This window comes from Sus scrofa, chromosome 6 (assembly GCF_000003025.6).
Source record: "Sus scrofa isolate TJ Tabasco breed Duroc chromosome 6, Sscrofa11.1, whole genome shotgun sequence".
Taxonomy (NCBI): Eukaryota; Metazoa; Chordata; class Mammalia; order Artiodactyla; family Suidae; genus Sus; species Sus scrofa.
This window is the reverse complement of record NC_010448.4, coordinates 28684787-28701741: the sequence shown is the minus strand read 5'-3', so window position 1 is coordinate 28701741 and position 16955 is coordinate 28684787. Positions and strand designations below refer to the sequence as shown.

At 39.8% G+C, this 16955-nt stretch overlaps 1 protein-coding gene across 8 annotated transcripts in view; it reads right to left on the bottom strand.

The window, feature by feature from the left end:
* NFATC3 (nuclear factor of activated T-cells 3) overlaps nt 1-16955 on the bottom strand; it is a 139975-nt gene that overhangs the window by 104691 nt on the left and 18329 nt on the right. The window contains exon 1 of one of the 8 annotated variants that reach the window (XM_021094125.1): nt 13260-13721. The exons of the other annotated variants lie outside the window; for them this stretch is intronic. Coding sequence (XP_020949784.1) covers nt 13260-13272 — 13 coding nt within the window. The 5' untranslated portion in view covers nt 13273-13721. Of the gene's footprint in view, nt 1-13259; nt 13722-16955 lie in introns of those variants that run through there. 8 annotated transcript variants of the gene reach the window in all.

Sequence of the window (16955 nt, the reverse complement as noted above, 5' to 3'; positions counted from 1 at the left end):
AAAATTAAAATAAAAATAGAGCCCATTATCACAGGAAGATTTCTTCAAAAGAAGGAAAAAATCAGGAGTTCCTGTTGTGGCGCAAAGGAAACAACTCCAACTATGAACCATGAAGTTGTAGGTTCGATCCCCGGCCTCGCTCAGTGGGTTAAGGATCTGGCATTGCTGTGAGCTGTGGTGTAGCTCACAGATGTTGCTCAGATCCTGCATTGCTGTGGCTGTGGTGTAGGCCGGCAGCTGTAGCTCCAATTCGACCTCTAGCCTGGGAACCTCCACATGCCATGGGTGCAGCCCTAAAATGCAAATAATAAATAAAATAAATAAAATAAAATAATGCTGCAACCAAATAAATGAATGGCTCATTTGTTAGCCAAGCAAAGAAAGCCATTTCTAGGAGTTCCCGTCGTGGTGCAGCAGAAACGAATCTGACTAGGAACCATGAGGTTGCGGGTTCAATCCCTGGCCTTGCTCAGGGGGATAACGATCCAGCGTTGCCATGAGCTGTGGTGTAGGCCAGCAGCTATAGCTCCGATTGGACCCCTAGTCCTGGAACCTCCATATGCCGTGGGTGCAGCCCTAAAAAGAAAAAAAAAAAAGAAAGAAAGAAAGAAAGCCATTTCTTTGGTGAATGACTGATTTATTTAAATTGTGTCTGCAGCAACTGAAGAAACTTCTTCAGAGAAAATAAGCTTGTATAAAACTATTAGCAAGAATGGGTGGTTGAAAAATTGAGGGAGTGTCCTTGTGGTGCAGCAGGTTAAGGATCCCACATTGTCGCTGCTGTGGTGCCAGGCCAATCCCTGGCCCAGGAACTTCCACATGCTGCCAGCTCAATTGAAAAAAAAAAAAAAAAAAGAGTTCCTGTCATGGCTCAGCAGTAATGAATTCGACTAGTATCCATGATGACTTGGGTTCAATCCCTGGCCTTGCTCAGTGGGTTAAGGATCCAGCGTTGCCATGAGCTGTGATGTAGGTCACAGACTTGGCTTGGATCCTATGTTGCTGTGGCCGTGGTTGTGGCTGGCAGCTACAGCTCCGATTCGACCCCTAGCCTGGGAACTTCATATGCCTGAGTGCAGCCCTAAAAAGACCAAAAAAGAAAGGAAAGAAGAGAGGGGAAAAAAAGAGAAAAGAAGGAAGGAAGGTAGGTAGGAAGGGAGAGAAAGAAAAATTGAGAACACTAGTAGTAAACATCAATAGGCAATTATAAAACAAGGCAAAAGGTTTCAAGTTTTTCCTTGGCTCCTAAGGTGTAATCAAATGTTATTGATTCTACCCAATTATTATTTACTTGAAGAGCCCCTCCTTGGCAACCACAAGTCTATTCTCTATGTCTGTGTGTCTGTTTCTGTTTCGCAGATAAATTCATTTGTATCATAATAAATCTACTTCTTACCTTAGAAAAAAAAAAAAAAAAAAAGAAGCAAATGGAATTTATCCCAGGAATGTAAGAGTGGTTCAACATACAAAAATGAATTACCACATTACTAGAATGAAAGAAAAAACATGAACATCTAGGAGTTCCCTGGTAGCTGAGCAGTTCTTTAATTCATCATTGTCACTGCTATGGCTCAGCTTACTACTGTGGCACAGGTTTGATCCTTGGCCTAGGAACCTTTACATGCAACAGGCACAGCAAAAACAAAAAACAAAATAAAAAAAACGAAAAACACATAAACATCTGAAGTGACACAGAAAAAGTATCTGAAGAATTCAATATCCTATCATGATGAAGAAAATACCTAGCAAACTAGGAATAGATAGGAACTTCCTTAAAATGCAAGGGCATTTATGAAAAACCCACAGCTAACATCATACTTAATGGTAAAAAACTGAAAGCTTTCCCATAAAGATCAGAAAGTAAGACATTGATACCCGCTTTCATCACTGCCCATCGACATTGTACTGGAAGTCCTAGCCAGAGCAATTAGGCAATGAAAAGAAAAGAAAGCATCCAATTTGGAAAGGAAGAAGTAAAACTATCTTTATTTGCCGATGATGATATGATTCTATATATAGAATATCTAACAGAATCCACAAAACACAACTGGGGCTAAAAAACAAATTCAGGAAAGTTGAGGGGTAGAAGATCAAAACATAAAATTCAGTTATGTTTCTATATGTTTCAACGAATAATACAAAAAGGAGACCGAAAAAAATTCTACTTATAATAGCCTCCAAAAGAATATAATATTTGGAAATAAAATTTAACCAAGGAGGTAAAATACTTGCACACTAAAAACTACAAAATATTGCTGAAAGAAATTAAAGAAGACCTAAGTAAATGTAAGAGACTTCCCTTGTTCGTGGACTGGAAAACTATTTAAATAGTACTAATGTTGTAATACTTCACAAAGCAATCTACAGAGTCAGTGCAATCCCTACCAAAATTTCAATGGCTTTTTCTCCAATAAATGGAACTGAAACAGGTCTAGAACAGCCAAAATAATATTGAAAATAAAAAAGCAGGACTCACACTTCATAATTAAAAACTCACTACGAAACAACAGTAATCAGAACAGTTCTATACTGGCACAAGGAAAGACATACAAACTAATGAATAAACCCAAAACATCTACGGCCAACCAATTTTTTTATACAATTTTTAAAGGTTACACTCCATCTACAGTTATTACAAAGCATTGGCTATATTCCCCATTTTGTAAAATATATCCTTGTAGCCTACCTTACAGCCAACAGTTTGTGCCTCGCAGTCCTCCATCCCTATCTTGTCCTCCCTCAAACTAGTAACCAACCGCTATTTTGTTCTCTGTATCTGTGAGTCTGTGTTTTTGTTAGATTAACTAGTTTGTTGGGTTTTTAAGATGTCTTTCTCTGACTTACTTCATTTAGTACAATGTATAGTCAATTTATTTTTTTCCTTTTTTAAAATTACAGTTTACAATGTTGTATTAGTTTCTGGTATACATCAAAGCTATACATATATACACATCTTTTTCAGATTATTTTCCATTATAGATTATTATAAGATATTGAATATAGTTCCTTTTGCTATATAGTAAATCCTTATTCATCTGTTTTTTATATAATATTGTGTATTTATTAATCCCAGAGTCCTCATTTAACCCTCCCCCTACCCTTTTGCCCTTGGGTAACCATAACTTTGTTTGCTGTAGGAGAATCTATTTCTGTTTTGTAAATAAGCTCATTTGTATCTTCTTTTTTTTTGTTTGTTTTTTTGTTTTTTTGCCTTTTCTAGGGCAGCTTCCTGCGGCATATGGAGGTTCCCAGGCTAGGGGTCTAATCGTAGCTGTAGCCAACAGCCTAGGCCAGAGCCACAGCAATACAGGATCCGATCTGCGTCTGCGACCCACACCACAGCTCATGGCAACGCTGGCTGGCTCCTTAACCCACTGAGCAAGGCCAGGGATCGAACCCACAACCTCAACGTTCCCAGTCGGATCCGTTAACCACTGCGCCACAACGGGAACTCCCATTTGTATCATTTTTAAGTGATATCATATGATACTTGTCTTTCTGACTTACTTTACTTATAATAATAATCTCCAGGTCCATCCACATTGTTTCAAATGGCATTATTTCATTCTTTTTTATGGCTGAGTAATATTCTTCCAGGTGTGTACATACCACTATATATAAACACACACATACACACACACACCACATCTTTATCCATTCATCTATCAATGGACATTCAGATTACTTCCATGTCCTGGCTATTGTAAACAGAGCTTCTATGAGTACTGGGATATCTTTTTGGATTAGTGTTTTCATCTTTTCAGATATACGCCCAAGAGTGGGAATGCTGGATCATTAGGAAACTCTGATTTTTTTAAGGAACCTCTATAGTGTTCTCCACAGTGGTTGCACCAATGTACATTCCAACCACAGTATAGGAGAGCTCCCATTTCTCCACATCCTATCCAGCTTTTTTTTTTTTTTGCTTTTTAGGGCTGCACTTGAGGCATATGGAGGTTTCCAGGTTGGGGTCTGAATGGAGCTGCAGCTGCCGACCTACACCACAGCCACACCAGCTTGGGATCCAAGAATCTATTTCTGTTTTGTAAATAAGCTCATTTGTATCTTTTTTTTTTTTTTTTTTTTTTTGCCTTTTCTAGGGCAGCTTCCTGCGGCATATGGAGGTTCCCAGGCTACGAACACCACAGCCGGATCCTTAACCCACTGATCGAGGCCAGGGATCTAACCAGTTGCCTCATGGATACTAGTCATGTTCATTACTGCTGAGCCACAATGGGAACACCTGTAGTTTTGTTTTTTGGGTTTTTTTTTTTTTTTTGTATTTTGTATTTTTTAGAGCTGCATCCAAAGCATATGGAGGTTCCCAGGCTAGGAGTCAAATCAGAGCTGCAGCTGCTGGCCTACGGCACAGCCACAGCAACACCAGATGCGAGCCACGTCTGTGACCTACACCACAGCTCATGGCAACACTGGATCCTCAACCCACTGAGCAAGGCCAGGGATTGAATCTGTGTCTTCATGGATACTAGTTAGATTTGTTTCCGCCCAGCCACGACAGGAATTCCTAGGTTTGTTTGTTTGTTTTTTTCAATGAAGTTTTATATTTATAGTTGTACAACCATTATCACAACCTAATTTTACAACATTTAAATCCCCAACCCCTAGCCCATCCCTCACCCCCCACAACCTGTCTTCTTTGGTAACTATAAGGTTTTCAAAGTTCGTGAGTCAGATTCTGTTCTGCAAAGAAGTTCACTATGTCCTTTTTTTAGATTCCATGTATAAGTGACTGCATATGATGTTTGTGTCTCACTGCCTCACTAATTTCACTTAGCATGATAATTTCTAGGTCCATTCATATTGCTGCAAATACCATTAGTTCATTTCTTTTTACGGCTGAATAATATTCCATTGTGTGTTATGTACCACATCTTCTTTACCCCTTCCTCGTGTCAGTGGACATTTAGGTTGCTTCCATGTCTTGGCTATTGTATACAGTGCTGCAATGAGCACTGGGATACATGTATCTTTTCCAGTATGGTTTTCTCTGGATAGATGGCCAGGAGTGGGACTGCTGGATCAAACAGTAATTTCCAGTTTTTTGTGGAGTCTCCATACTGTTTTCCAAGCGGTTGCACCAATTTACATTCCCACCAATAGTGTAACCACACCACCACCTCTCCCGCACTGTTTGTGGACTTTTTGATGATGGCCATTCTGGCTGGTCTAAGCTGGTACCTCAAAGTAGTTTTGATTTGCATTTTTCTAATAATTCGTGATGCTGAACATTTTTTCATGTATTTTTGGCCATCTGTATGTCTTCTTTGGAGAATGGTCTGTTTAGATCCTCTACCCATTTTTTGATGGGGCCATTTGTTTTTCTGTTATTGAACTGCAGGAGGCGTTTACATATTTTGGAGATTAATCCTTTGTCAGTCGCTTCATTTGCAAATGTTTTCTCCCATTCTGTGGGTTGTCTTTTCATTTTGTTTAGCTCTGCTGTGCAAAAGCTTTTAAATTTAATTAGGTCTCCACTTGTTTATTTTATTTGGTCTTTTTACCTTTTCTAGGGCCGCTCCCTCGGCATATGGAGGTTCCCAGGCTAGGGGTCGAATCAGAGCTGCAGCCGCCAGCCCACGCCAGAGCCACGGCAACGCTGGATCCTTAACCCACTGAGCAAGGCCAGGGATTGAACCCGAAACCCCATGGTTCCTAGTCAGATTCGTTAACCACTGCGCCACTATGGGAACTCCCCCACTTATTTTTACTGTCATTAGTCTAGGAGGTGGATCTAAGAAGATTCCTTGTAGTTTTTTGTTTTTGTTTTTGTTTTAATTTTTAAGGGCCGCACCTGCAGCATATGGAAGTTCCCAGGCTAGGGGTCAAATGAGAACTGTAGCTGCTGGCCTATGCCACAGGCACAGCAACACCAGATCCAAGTTGCATCTGTGACCTACACTGCAGCTCAGAGAAATGCTGAATTGTTAACCCACTGAAGGCCAGGGATCGAACCTGCAACCACATGGATACTTGTCGAGTTTATCACTGCTGAGCCACAATGGGAACTCTCATTGTAGTTTTTGATTTGCATTTCTCTAATCATTAGCAATGTTGAGCATCCAATCAATTGATTTTTGACAAGTGTGCTAAGATGACTCAATGCGGAAGGATAGTCCCTTCAAGAAATGGTATTGGGACAACTGAATAAACATATACAAAAGAATGAAGTTGAATCTCATTGCTTTATACACAAAAATTAAAATGGATCAATGACCTACATATAAGAGCTAAAGCCAGGAGTTCTCATCATGGTGCAGCGGAAGCGAATCCAACTAGGAACCATGAGCTTTTGGGTTCGATCCCTGGACTCACTCAGTGGGTTAAGGATGTGGCGTTGCCGTGAGCTGTGGTGTGGGTCGAAGACGTGGCTCGGATGTGGCATTGCTGTGGCTCTGATGTAGGCCGGCAGCTATAGCTCTGATTGGACCCCTAGCCTGGGAACTTCCATGTGCCGCAGGTGCAGCCCTAAAAGGACAAAAGACTAAAAAAAAAAAAAAAAAAAAGAGCTAAAGCCATAAACTCTCAGAAGAAAACATAGGTGTATGATCTTAGATTTGGCAATGGATTCTTAGATACGACACTAAAACCATGAAAACAAAAAGAAAACTAAAAAGAAAAGAAAAACTAGCTGAAACCTCCTAAAAATTAAAAACTTTTGGGAGTTCCCCTTGTGGCTCAGCAGTAATGAACCTGATTAGTATCCACAAGGATGTGAGTTTGATCCCTGGCCTTGCTCAGTGGGTAAAGTATCTGGCAGTGCCCTGAGCTGTGCTGTAGGTCATAGACGTAGCTTGGATGTCGCAATGCTGTGGCTGTGGCATAGGCCAGCAGCTGCAGCTCTGATTCAACCCATAGCCTGGGAACCTGCATATGCCACAGGTGCAGCCCTAATAAGCAAAAAAATAAAAAATAAATTTAAAGAATTAAAAACTTAAAACTTTTGGAGTTCCCTGGTGGCTCAGCAGGTTAAGGATCCAGGGATGTCACTGCTGTAGCTCTGGATACTGCTGTGGCACAGGTTCAGTCCCTGGCCCAGGGAACTTCCATATGCCACAAGCACAGCCAAAAAATAAAAATTAAAAACTAAAGTAATTAAGTTAAATTTTAAGAATAAAAATTAAAAAACTAAAGGAAATAACAAGTGTCATGTTGGTAAGGATGTGGAAAAATAGGAATCCTCATACATTAATGTTGATAAAGTAAAATGGTACAGATGGTATGGAAAACAATTTGACACTGCCTCAAAAAATTAAATTACGACAGGACTGGGCAATTCTACCTCTAGGTATGTACCCAGGAGAATACAAACATAGAGTCTTCAAAAAAGCTTATACACAAATGTTTATAGCAACACTACTCATAATAGCTAAAAGGTAGAAATAAAGCAAATGACCATCAACAAATGAAAAGGACAGCAAACTATGGTGCCTACATACACTGGAATATTATTCAGTCATAAAAAGAAGCAAAGTATTAACAGATGTTGGAACCTGGATGAACCTGGGAAACATTATGCTAAGCAGAATAAGGGGGACAAAAAGTTCACATATTGTATGGTATCTTTTATATGATATTTACAGAACAGGCAAAAGCAGATTAGAGGTTACCAAGGATTGGGGGAGGAGGAAATAGACAATGATTACTTAATGGGTATTGGGTGTTCTTAAGGGGTGATGAAAAAGTTTTGAAACAAGGAGTTCTCATGGTGGCTCAGCGGAAACAAACCCAACTGTATCCATGAGGATACAGGTTCCATCCCTGGCCCTCCAGTGGGTTAAGGACTCGGCATTGCCGGGAGCTGTGGTATAGGTCACAGACAAGTCTCAGATCTGGCCTTACTGTTGCTATGGTGTAAGCTGGCAGCTATAACTCTGATTCAGCTCCTAGCCAGGAACTTCCCTATACTGCAGGTGTGGCCCGAAAAAGAAAAAAAAAAAAAAAGTTTTGAAACAAGAGAGAGCTGATAATTGCACAACATTGTGAATACACCAAACATCACTTAACCATATTCTTTAAAATGGTTAAATGTATGTTACGAAAATTTCACCTCGATAAAAAACAAAACAAATTGAAAAAACTTCCAGAGGACTGAATCCCCTAATGAAACTCCACCAAATGATAGTAAAAGAAAGGATTTTAAGGGTGTAAACTCACAAGAACAAAAGGAATAGGAGATGAAACCATGGCAACAAAACTTTCAGAAGCTGGAATGCAGACACGTGGTAAATTTAGCACCTGAAAAAGCTAAAACTTAAGCCAACAGTGAAAAGAAAACTTTTTTCTAACAAAGAACTCTACACGCTCAGGAAATGCACTACTGGGTACTTTTGGAAGTAGAGGTGAAGGCAAAACTGAAAACAAGATCGGCACATAGTTTGTTTAGTGAGTCACTTAACACCTTCCCAATTTCCCACACCTCCTCACTCTGCACTACTGGGTAACCGTCCCTCTAGGCAGAAGAGTAGAGGTTTTCTGAAAAGGTGAAACAGAATAACTGAGAGCCAGCAATAACCATACTGAAAAGAGAATGATAAACAAAAATTCTCTCTAAAACTCATATATTGAAACTCCCAGCACTTTTCCCTCCCTTGTCACAGCATAATGGGCTTATACTCTCAGGCAACAGACTGACATCACAGTTAACCTAGCAAAACTACAGTGAGGCCTGTAGTTAGCAAGTGCTACTTGTGATCACAAAATTACCATTAAGATTTTGGTGCCCCATTTTAAAAAATAAGCAGACAGCCAAAGATCACCAAAGATTCAAGAAAAGCTTCAACATTAAAGACAGGAAAAGAAAGCAGGACATTCAACTTAGGAGCAGCAACCTCTCTGTCATTTGTGATGACAGAATGATCTATAAAATGAGTGATGTTTGAAGTTCGCTTGTGGCACAGTAGGTTGAGGATCTGGCGCTCCTGCAGCTGTGATGCAGGCTACAACTACAATGCAGGTCCAACCCCCAGCCCAGGAACTTCCATATGCCATGGGTGTGGCCCTAAAAAAAAATGGGGGATGTTGAAAAGGCAAGAAGATTTTTGTTCAGAAGTGGGCCCAGTGCCATACGGTGGCAAAGGGAGGCAAGCACAAAACTGGGCCAAATCTCCATGGTCTATCTCAGCGAAAGACAAATAGAAAAACTGTTGGATTCCCTTACACAGATACCAATAAAAACAAAGACATCATCTGAGGAGAGGCTGATGGAATATTTGGAGAATTCCAAGAACTACATCCCTGGAACAAAAACGATCTTCACCAGCATTAATAAGAAGGGAGAAAAAGCAGATCTGATGGCTTATCTTTAAAGTTACTAATAAGTAATCGTTGATCACTATTTATTACAAAACAGAAATTTCTCATGACTTTTTTATGTGTACAATATTTAAATTGATGTCATATACTAGAATTCAGATCATGAATGACTGATGGAATATTTCTGGTGGACAGTGCTGATTTCAATAAGACTGGCTTGAGGCGAAATGAATACGGTCAGTTTTTTTAATTTTGGTAGTAATTCTGGCTCAAAAAGACTATCATTGTTTTCCCCATCTAAAGAGAGGACTGAACTTGAATAAGGATGTTAAACTTTTCAGGGAGATGGTGAATACCTTCTCAAAACTTACAAGAAACTTTTTATATTTAGATTTCTATAGCTGGTTGTTTTAATATATTTAAATACTGAGACATCCCTTCACTGTCTCACAGAACAGAAAAAGATTCACCTGTTTCAAGTCGTATTCATTAGCCTGTTAAGGCAAGAGCTGAAGATAAATTGTCAATGTTCACTTTATCTTTTTGGCCTAAACTATGCCAATTTAATTAAAATTCTCTGTATCTAAAATACTGCCTTTTACTTGATGAAAGGCATTTTAGTGTGGTTTATATACAGCATCAAATGAAGTATTTTTAGCACTTCTGATATTTTACAGATGATGATCTTTAGGATCAGATGCTTTTAAAAGTCAGTGAGATAAGATATGAATTCTTTCATTTATTTACTTGTTTGTTTGTTTGTTTGTTTATTGTCTTTTTGCCATCTCTAGGGCTGCTCCCACGGCATTTGGAGGTTCCGAGGCTAGGGTCGAATCGGAGCTGTAGCCACTAGCCTACGCCAGAGCCACAGCAAGGCGGGATCCGAGCCATGTCTTCAACCTACACCACAGCTCACAGCAATGCTGAAGCCTTAACCCACTGAGCAAGGCCAGGGATCGAACCCACAACCTCATGGTTCCTAGTCAGATTTGTTAACCATTGCTCCACGACAGGAACTCCTTGCTTGTGAATTCTTTGCAGAGTCAGGCTAAGTTATAATTCAGGACTGTCTTTTAAATAGATATTCAAAAATGCAACTGTAGAACTACTGTGTATGTGTGATTGGGAATGGTGCTTTTGCCAACTCATTAGAAGGATTAAAGTAGAGAATCTGTAACTTCAGCACAAATGTGTAAAACATCTGATCATAAAGCTTAAGAATTAAAAACAAAATCAGAGATTTAAAAAAAAAAAAAGAGGCAAAAATAGAAGAAAAAAAAAAGGTGGAGGAAAAAGACCATGCAGTAAGATGGAAACCTCAATGATAAAACCAAAACCAACCTCAATAACCTCAGAAAAAAAAGATATTGCAACCCTGAAACAAGAATATGCACTTATTATTTTAAAAGATATAACAAGAAAGAATCTTTAGGGGAGTTTACATTGTGGCTCAGAGGTAATGAACCTGACTAGTATCCATGAATGACTTGGGTTTGATCCCTGGCCTTGCTCAGTGGGTTAAGGATCCAGTGTTGTCATAGCTGTGGCTTAGATCTCAAGTGCAGCTCAGATCTGGTCCCTGGCCCAGAAACTCCATATTCCATGGGAGGCCATTAAGAAAAAAAACAAAAACAGAAGACTCAAAGAAAAATGGAAAGATCGAGTTTAAGAAATTTCCAGGAGTTCCCGTCATGCCTCAGTGGTTAATGAATCCGACTAGGAACCATGAGGTTGTGGGTTCGATCCCTGGCCTCGCTCAGCAGGTTAAGGCTCCTGCATTGCTGTGGCTGTGGTGTAGGCCGGCGGCTACAGCTCCGATTAGACCCTTAGCCTGGGAACCTCCATATGCCACGGGTGCGGCCCTAGAAAAAAAAGAAAAAAAAAATTCCAAAAGAGTTCAGCAAAAAGACAAATAGTAAATGGGAGAGAATGCTAGAATCTGTCTAGGATCCCACAGTTGAAATTTTAAGTTCCAGAAAAAGAGAACAGAAAATGAAGAGGAATGAACAAAGGATCAATGAGGATCCAGCGCAATGGGAGAAAAAAGATCCATACTGATACACATCATCATAAAATTATAGAATATAAAGGACAGAGATGAGCGGTAACATTATATATGGAAAATCAAGAATTAGAACGTCATCAGACTTCGCAAAACCAAGTCTGGAAGCTAAAGAAAATGGAGGGCAATACCTTCAAAAAATTTGAGAAAAAATTCTATCTAATCTAGATTTCTACAACCAGCCATAATTAAGTGTGAGGGGAGAATAAAGGCAATTTAAAATATGTAAAGTCTCAAATATCTACTTCCCGTTACCTTCAGTAAGCTACTGGAGTAACTACTCTACCAAAATGAGTGTAAAGTAACCAAACAAAAAAAGGGCATGTGACATGAATCCAAGAAACAGGTGATCCAACACAACAGAAAGGCAAAGGGACAAGATGCCTCCACAAGATGAGAGAGAAGGGAGGTCTCAGAATAACAGATGTACAAGAGCCTAGGTAACAACCAGTCAAGGTTAGAGACATTAAGTTTAGAAGGCTCTGAGAGAGAAATCTCCAAAAATAAAAGTGATAAACCAAGTGACATGTGTGAAAATATTGAGTTAAGATTCAGGTGCCTGAAGGAGACTTTAGTAATGAATTAGTATAAGGACACAGAACCATAAAACGGTATTGGAAACAATAATAAATTGTACAAGGAAGGAAAAATAATAGTGATATATCCTATGACTTTTGCTATGGCTTAGCTATGAATAGCACAATATGTAATTGTAATAATATAAACAATGTTAGTCTAACTACCATTATGATATGTTTTCTTTGTTTTTCTTTTTAGGGCTGCACCTGCATCATATTGGAAGTTCCCGGGCTAGAGGTCAAATCAGAGCTGCAGCTGCTGGCCTAGGCCACAATCACAGCAACACCGGATCCAAGCCGCATCTTTGACCTATGCTGCAGACTGGGGCAACGAAGGATCTTTAACCCACTAATGGAGGCCAGAGATTGAACCTTCATCCACACAGAGACTATGTCAGGTCCTTAACTCACTGAGCCACAATAGGAACTCCATGATATGTTTCTTTCATGATCTGAAAGCGTGCATTCCTGTGAAACCTTCCTAACCCAAAATGGCATAAAGTGAAGAAATAGTTACCCTAGGATGTCTCACCAACAGATGCACAAAATAAACAGAGATAAAGCACAAATGTTCATGGACACAGTCCAAAGCTATGGTGGCTTGATGCTGGGATGCTGAGCGCAGTTCCCGAGGAAGGAGCTTGGCAGTGCCACTCTCGAAGCTCTGGGTGCCATGCTGCTTCTATAATGGCTTGCTGCAAAACAAATGAACTGTTTTCGCTTTTCATCTTTTCTTTTAAAAACAAAAATCCTCTTCAAATGCCTTTCAGTTAGCGAAAACAGGTACTGAGTTTAGACTAAGTGTAGACCTTTCTCTGAAAGTGAAGCAGCAGAAAGAAACTTTTAACCATATTGGAGAATGAGAAATATGTATAATTGGGAGTGACAGCATGCCAAAACCTTATTTTCCATAGCAGGAGTCAATAGATATAGCTAAAACTGAAAAGGCAATAAACAGCAGTATGAGCATGTTATCTAAAGATCTGAAGGTAATTACTAAAAGAACTCCTAAAAGAACTGAAAGCAGCTACCTCCAGGCGGGGGGGAAAAAGGAAGGTGAGGTAGAGGCAGAATTAAGGAACTACTTTTTACAGAATAAGCTTTACTGAATAATTTGATTCTTTAAACAAGACATGTGTAACTTTGATAATACTTGTAATAACAAAAAAAAGTACTTTGTAGGAAAAATGAGTTAATCTATCAATTGGCTAAATTCAAAATTCAGAAATTCGTAAAGAAAAAAGAACATTACCCAAAAAAATGAGTAATAAAAAGGAAAATGAGATTATATTAGCACAGCTAGAGTTTGAAAAATAATGCAATAAAGCAAGAGAAAGTGAACTTACAGCCCAAATTCATTAAGCAAAGGAAATTCACTTCATTCTAGGTCATATTAAGAAGCGGTGTGCTAGAATGAATGTAGGATTCCACACAGGTACTCGATTCCTGTATCCCAAAGCAGAAAAAAATATTTCTTGAGAAGAGTTTTAAAAAAGCAAGAGATTCTACGGTCTTTAGATTCTATCATTACTGAAAATTATAATAACGAACAACTGACCAAAATAAATCTCATCAGGCAAAGAAAAAAAAAAAAAAAGGAGAATCATTTGGCATCCATTTACTTACTTAGCACTACTTGCTTGGTTATGGAGACAAAGTCAACAGCACAGAAATGGTGCTGCAATCAAAACTTAATATCCACAAGTAGGAAAAAATAAACAAGGTCAATTTACAATTTACAGACCTTATAACTTAAAATTATGAAGTCAACAGATAGTAGTCTGCTTTGCTTTTTTTTTTTTTTTTGTCTTTTTGCTATTTCTTGGGCCGCTCTAAGCATATGGAGGTTCCCAGGCTAGGGGTCGAATCGGAGCTGTAGTCACCGGCCTACGCCAGAGCCACAGCAACGCAGGATCCGAGCCTCGACTGCAACCTACACCACAGCTCACGGCAACGCCGGATCATTAACCCACTGAGCAAGGCCAGGGATTGAACCAGCAACCTCATGGTTCCTAGTCGGATTCGTTAACCACTGTGCCACGAGAGGAACTCCTGCTTTAAAAAAAAAAAAAAAAAAAAAAAAAAAAAAAAAAAAAAAAAGCCAGGATAATTTTCTCCTAAGTAGAAAAAAACAGGAAAAAATTAAATTTACCTAAATTATAATAATAAGCCTTGGAGTTCCCACTGTGGTGCAAAAGGATCGGCAACATCTCTGGAACACTGGGATGCAGGTTCAATCCCCAGCTGAGCACAGTGGGTTAAGATCTAGCACTGCCACAGCTGCAGCAAAGGTTCACAACTACAGTTTGGATATGACCCCTGGCCCAGAAAACACCATATGCCACAAGGGGGCCATAAAAGAAAAAATAATAATAAGCCTTAGAGTTATCTCATGTCATATTCTCATGAACAGGGTAAGAAACTGTGTTAGCAACTAGGTAGGTAAACTGTTTCAAAACAGAGACATGGATATCAGCATTTAGAACTTATGCTTGTCAAGTTACATGGGTAAACAACATAAAGATATCAAATATATGTACATGTTTGCAAATATTATACCATTTATTTTAATTATACATAATGGCAGCCACCATGTATAATGGAAGACAAAATTCAAAATGACCATGAGAAGCCGGGGAAAAACCCTTAAAAGCAGAGAGAAAACAAAAAAGTGGTCTTATCATGATTCCGACACAAATACAGAATATAGTAAGACCATACTAGATAAAAATTGTATTGTATATCTTATTTAGGATGTAGTGTGGGATAACTCAACAAGTCCAAATTGGGGGGTGGAGAATGGGGGGTGGGGAATGGGGGGGGTGGGAATTGAAGGATAAATATATGAGTCGAATTATAACACTTACTAGCTGCCTTACCAGTTCATTAATCTGTCTGAGATCCAATTACTTTATTTGTAAACTGAGGATAATATCTACACTAGAAGGTTGTTGTTAGCATTTTAGATATTAGATATTAACACCTAGCATCATATCTGGAACAAACATCAAATAAATGTTAAGGCTTATCTTATATATATAACATTTAACAAAACAGAAACAGGAGTTTACGTCTCATGGCTCAGCAGTAAGGAACTGACTAGGATCCATGAGAATATGGGTTCAATCCCTGGCCTTGCTTACTAGGTCGGGGATCCGGTGTTGTGGTGAGCTGTGTGGTATGGGTCGCAGACCTGGCTCGGGCCCTGCATTGCTGTGGCTGTGGTGGCGTAGGTAGGCCAGCAACTATAGCTCCGATTCCTCCTCCCCCTACCCTGGTAACTTCCATATGCCGCTTGTGCAGCCCTAAAAAGCAAAAACAAATAAACAAACAAAAAGTAGTCCTCTAGTAAACCACACCAGTCCTTCAACCACAGTGATATGAATACTAATCCGTATACTTTCAGTGAGTGTACAAGAACCATGGTTTCTAGAAAGAAATGTCATGTAATATAATCTTGCCCTTTCTCCCAAACTCAGCATTCTATTCTGTTAAAACAGCCCAGTCTAACACTTAAAAAAAAAAATTGACAGAGAACACAGTCTGCTTAGAGTTCCCACTGTGGCAGAGTGGGTTAAGGATCTAGCTCATCTCTATGGCATTACTGATTTGATACCCAGCCAGTGGGTTAAGGATCTGGCATTGCCACAACCTGTGCCGCAGGTTGCAGATAGGGCTCAGATTTGATCCCTGGCGTGGGAACCCGAGCCATAGGAGTAACCCAACCCACAGCAGTGACAATGCTGAGTCTTTAACCACTGGGCCACCAGGGAGCTCCCTAGCATTCTCTTTTAGATCTTTTTCTCTTAATTCCTTACTACACTTCACTTTTCCCCTGAGCTCCAAGCTACTAACAAGGAAGACACCTCCCACCAAGTCTCCTCAACTGATCTTAATCTCTTAAGAGGAGACTACCTCTGTGCCTCTCTCTCAAATTTAAAGCTGGTTCCCTTAAGGACACTGCTTCTCTGGAAGTCACTATAATGTATAGCTACTCATCCACCAATTCTGAAATTCATATTCTGGGGCCAAAAGACAGTCAGCACTCTTTCAATTACTCCTACACACCTCTCCCAGCTTTTGGAACATTTCTTACCATCTTCAGAAGGTGCACCCTTCCAGCTAAATCACCTTTCACCTATTATCACCAATAGCTAATGTCTTCTAAGTCACTGGCATCTGGCACAGGCTTCCTCTAAACTCCAAGTCTGCTTGATCCTAGGTATCTTCAACACTTACGTCCTTTACCCTCACCTAACTTCAGCATCCACCTGCCAGGAATCTAACTTGGACGTGGACATTGCCAGAGCCCATGTGATGTCCATAATCTTAAAACTCAAATTCCTATCTATGAACACTAGTCCTAATCATCACTTTCTTCTCTTATTCCATGATACTCACTGTGTTACCACATCCAGATGCACGTCTCTTAATCCCCCCCTTTTCCTTCAATCTTTCATCTCCTGGCTTTCTCAAATTCCATCATTCAACTGACTGCTTCTTGGCAGTTCATTTTCATCCACTCTCTGACTTTCCTTCCACCCAACAACTTTCAGCGCAGAATCAATCCAATCATTTGTTTTCTCTGTTATTACACCTAAACATTCAAATATTGCTGTGCGGATAGGGGGGACAGGACAACAATCATCCAGGCTAGTAAAAACACAAATCTTCAAACTGCCTACTGAGCTGAGCCCTGAATGCCACTCAGTAACATTTTTGCTTTTTTTTTCTGCTCAGCACCTCCCTCCCATTTCCCACATCCCAAACCTTCTCTAATCTCTTCAGTCATCTTTCTCCAGAGTGACACCCTATTTAACAAGCCATCTTTTTTTTTTGTCTTTTTGCCTTTTCTAGGGCCATTCCCGTGGCATATGGAGGTTCCCAGTCTAGGGGTCGAAAGGGAGCTGTGCCTGCTGGGCTACACAGCCACAGCAACACGGGATCCGAGCCAAGTCTGCAACCTACACCACAGCTCACAGCAACGCCGGATCCTCAACCCACTGAGCAAGGTCAGGGATCGAACCCACAACCTCATGGCT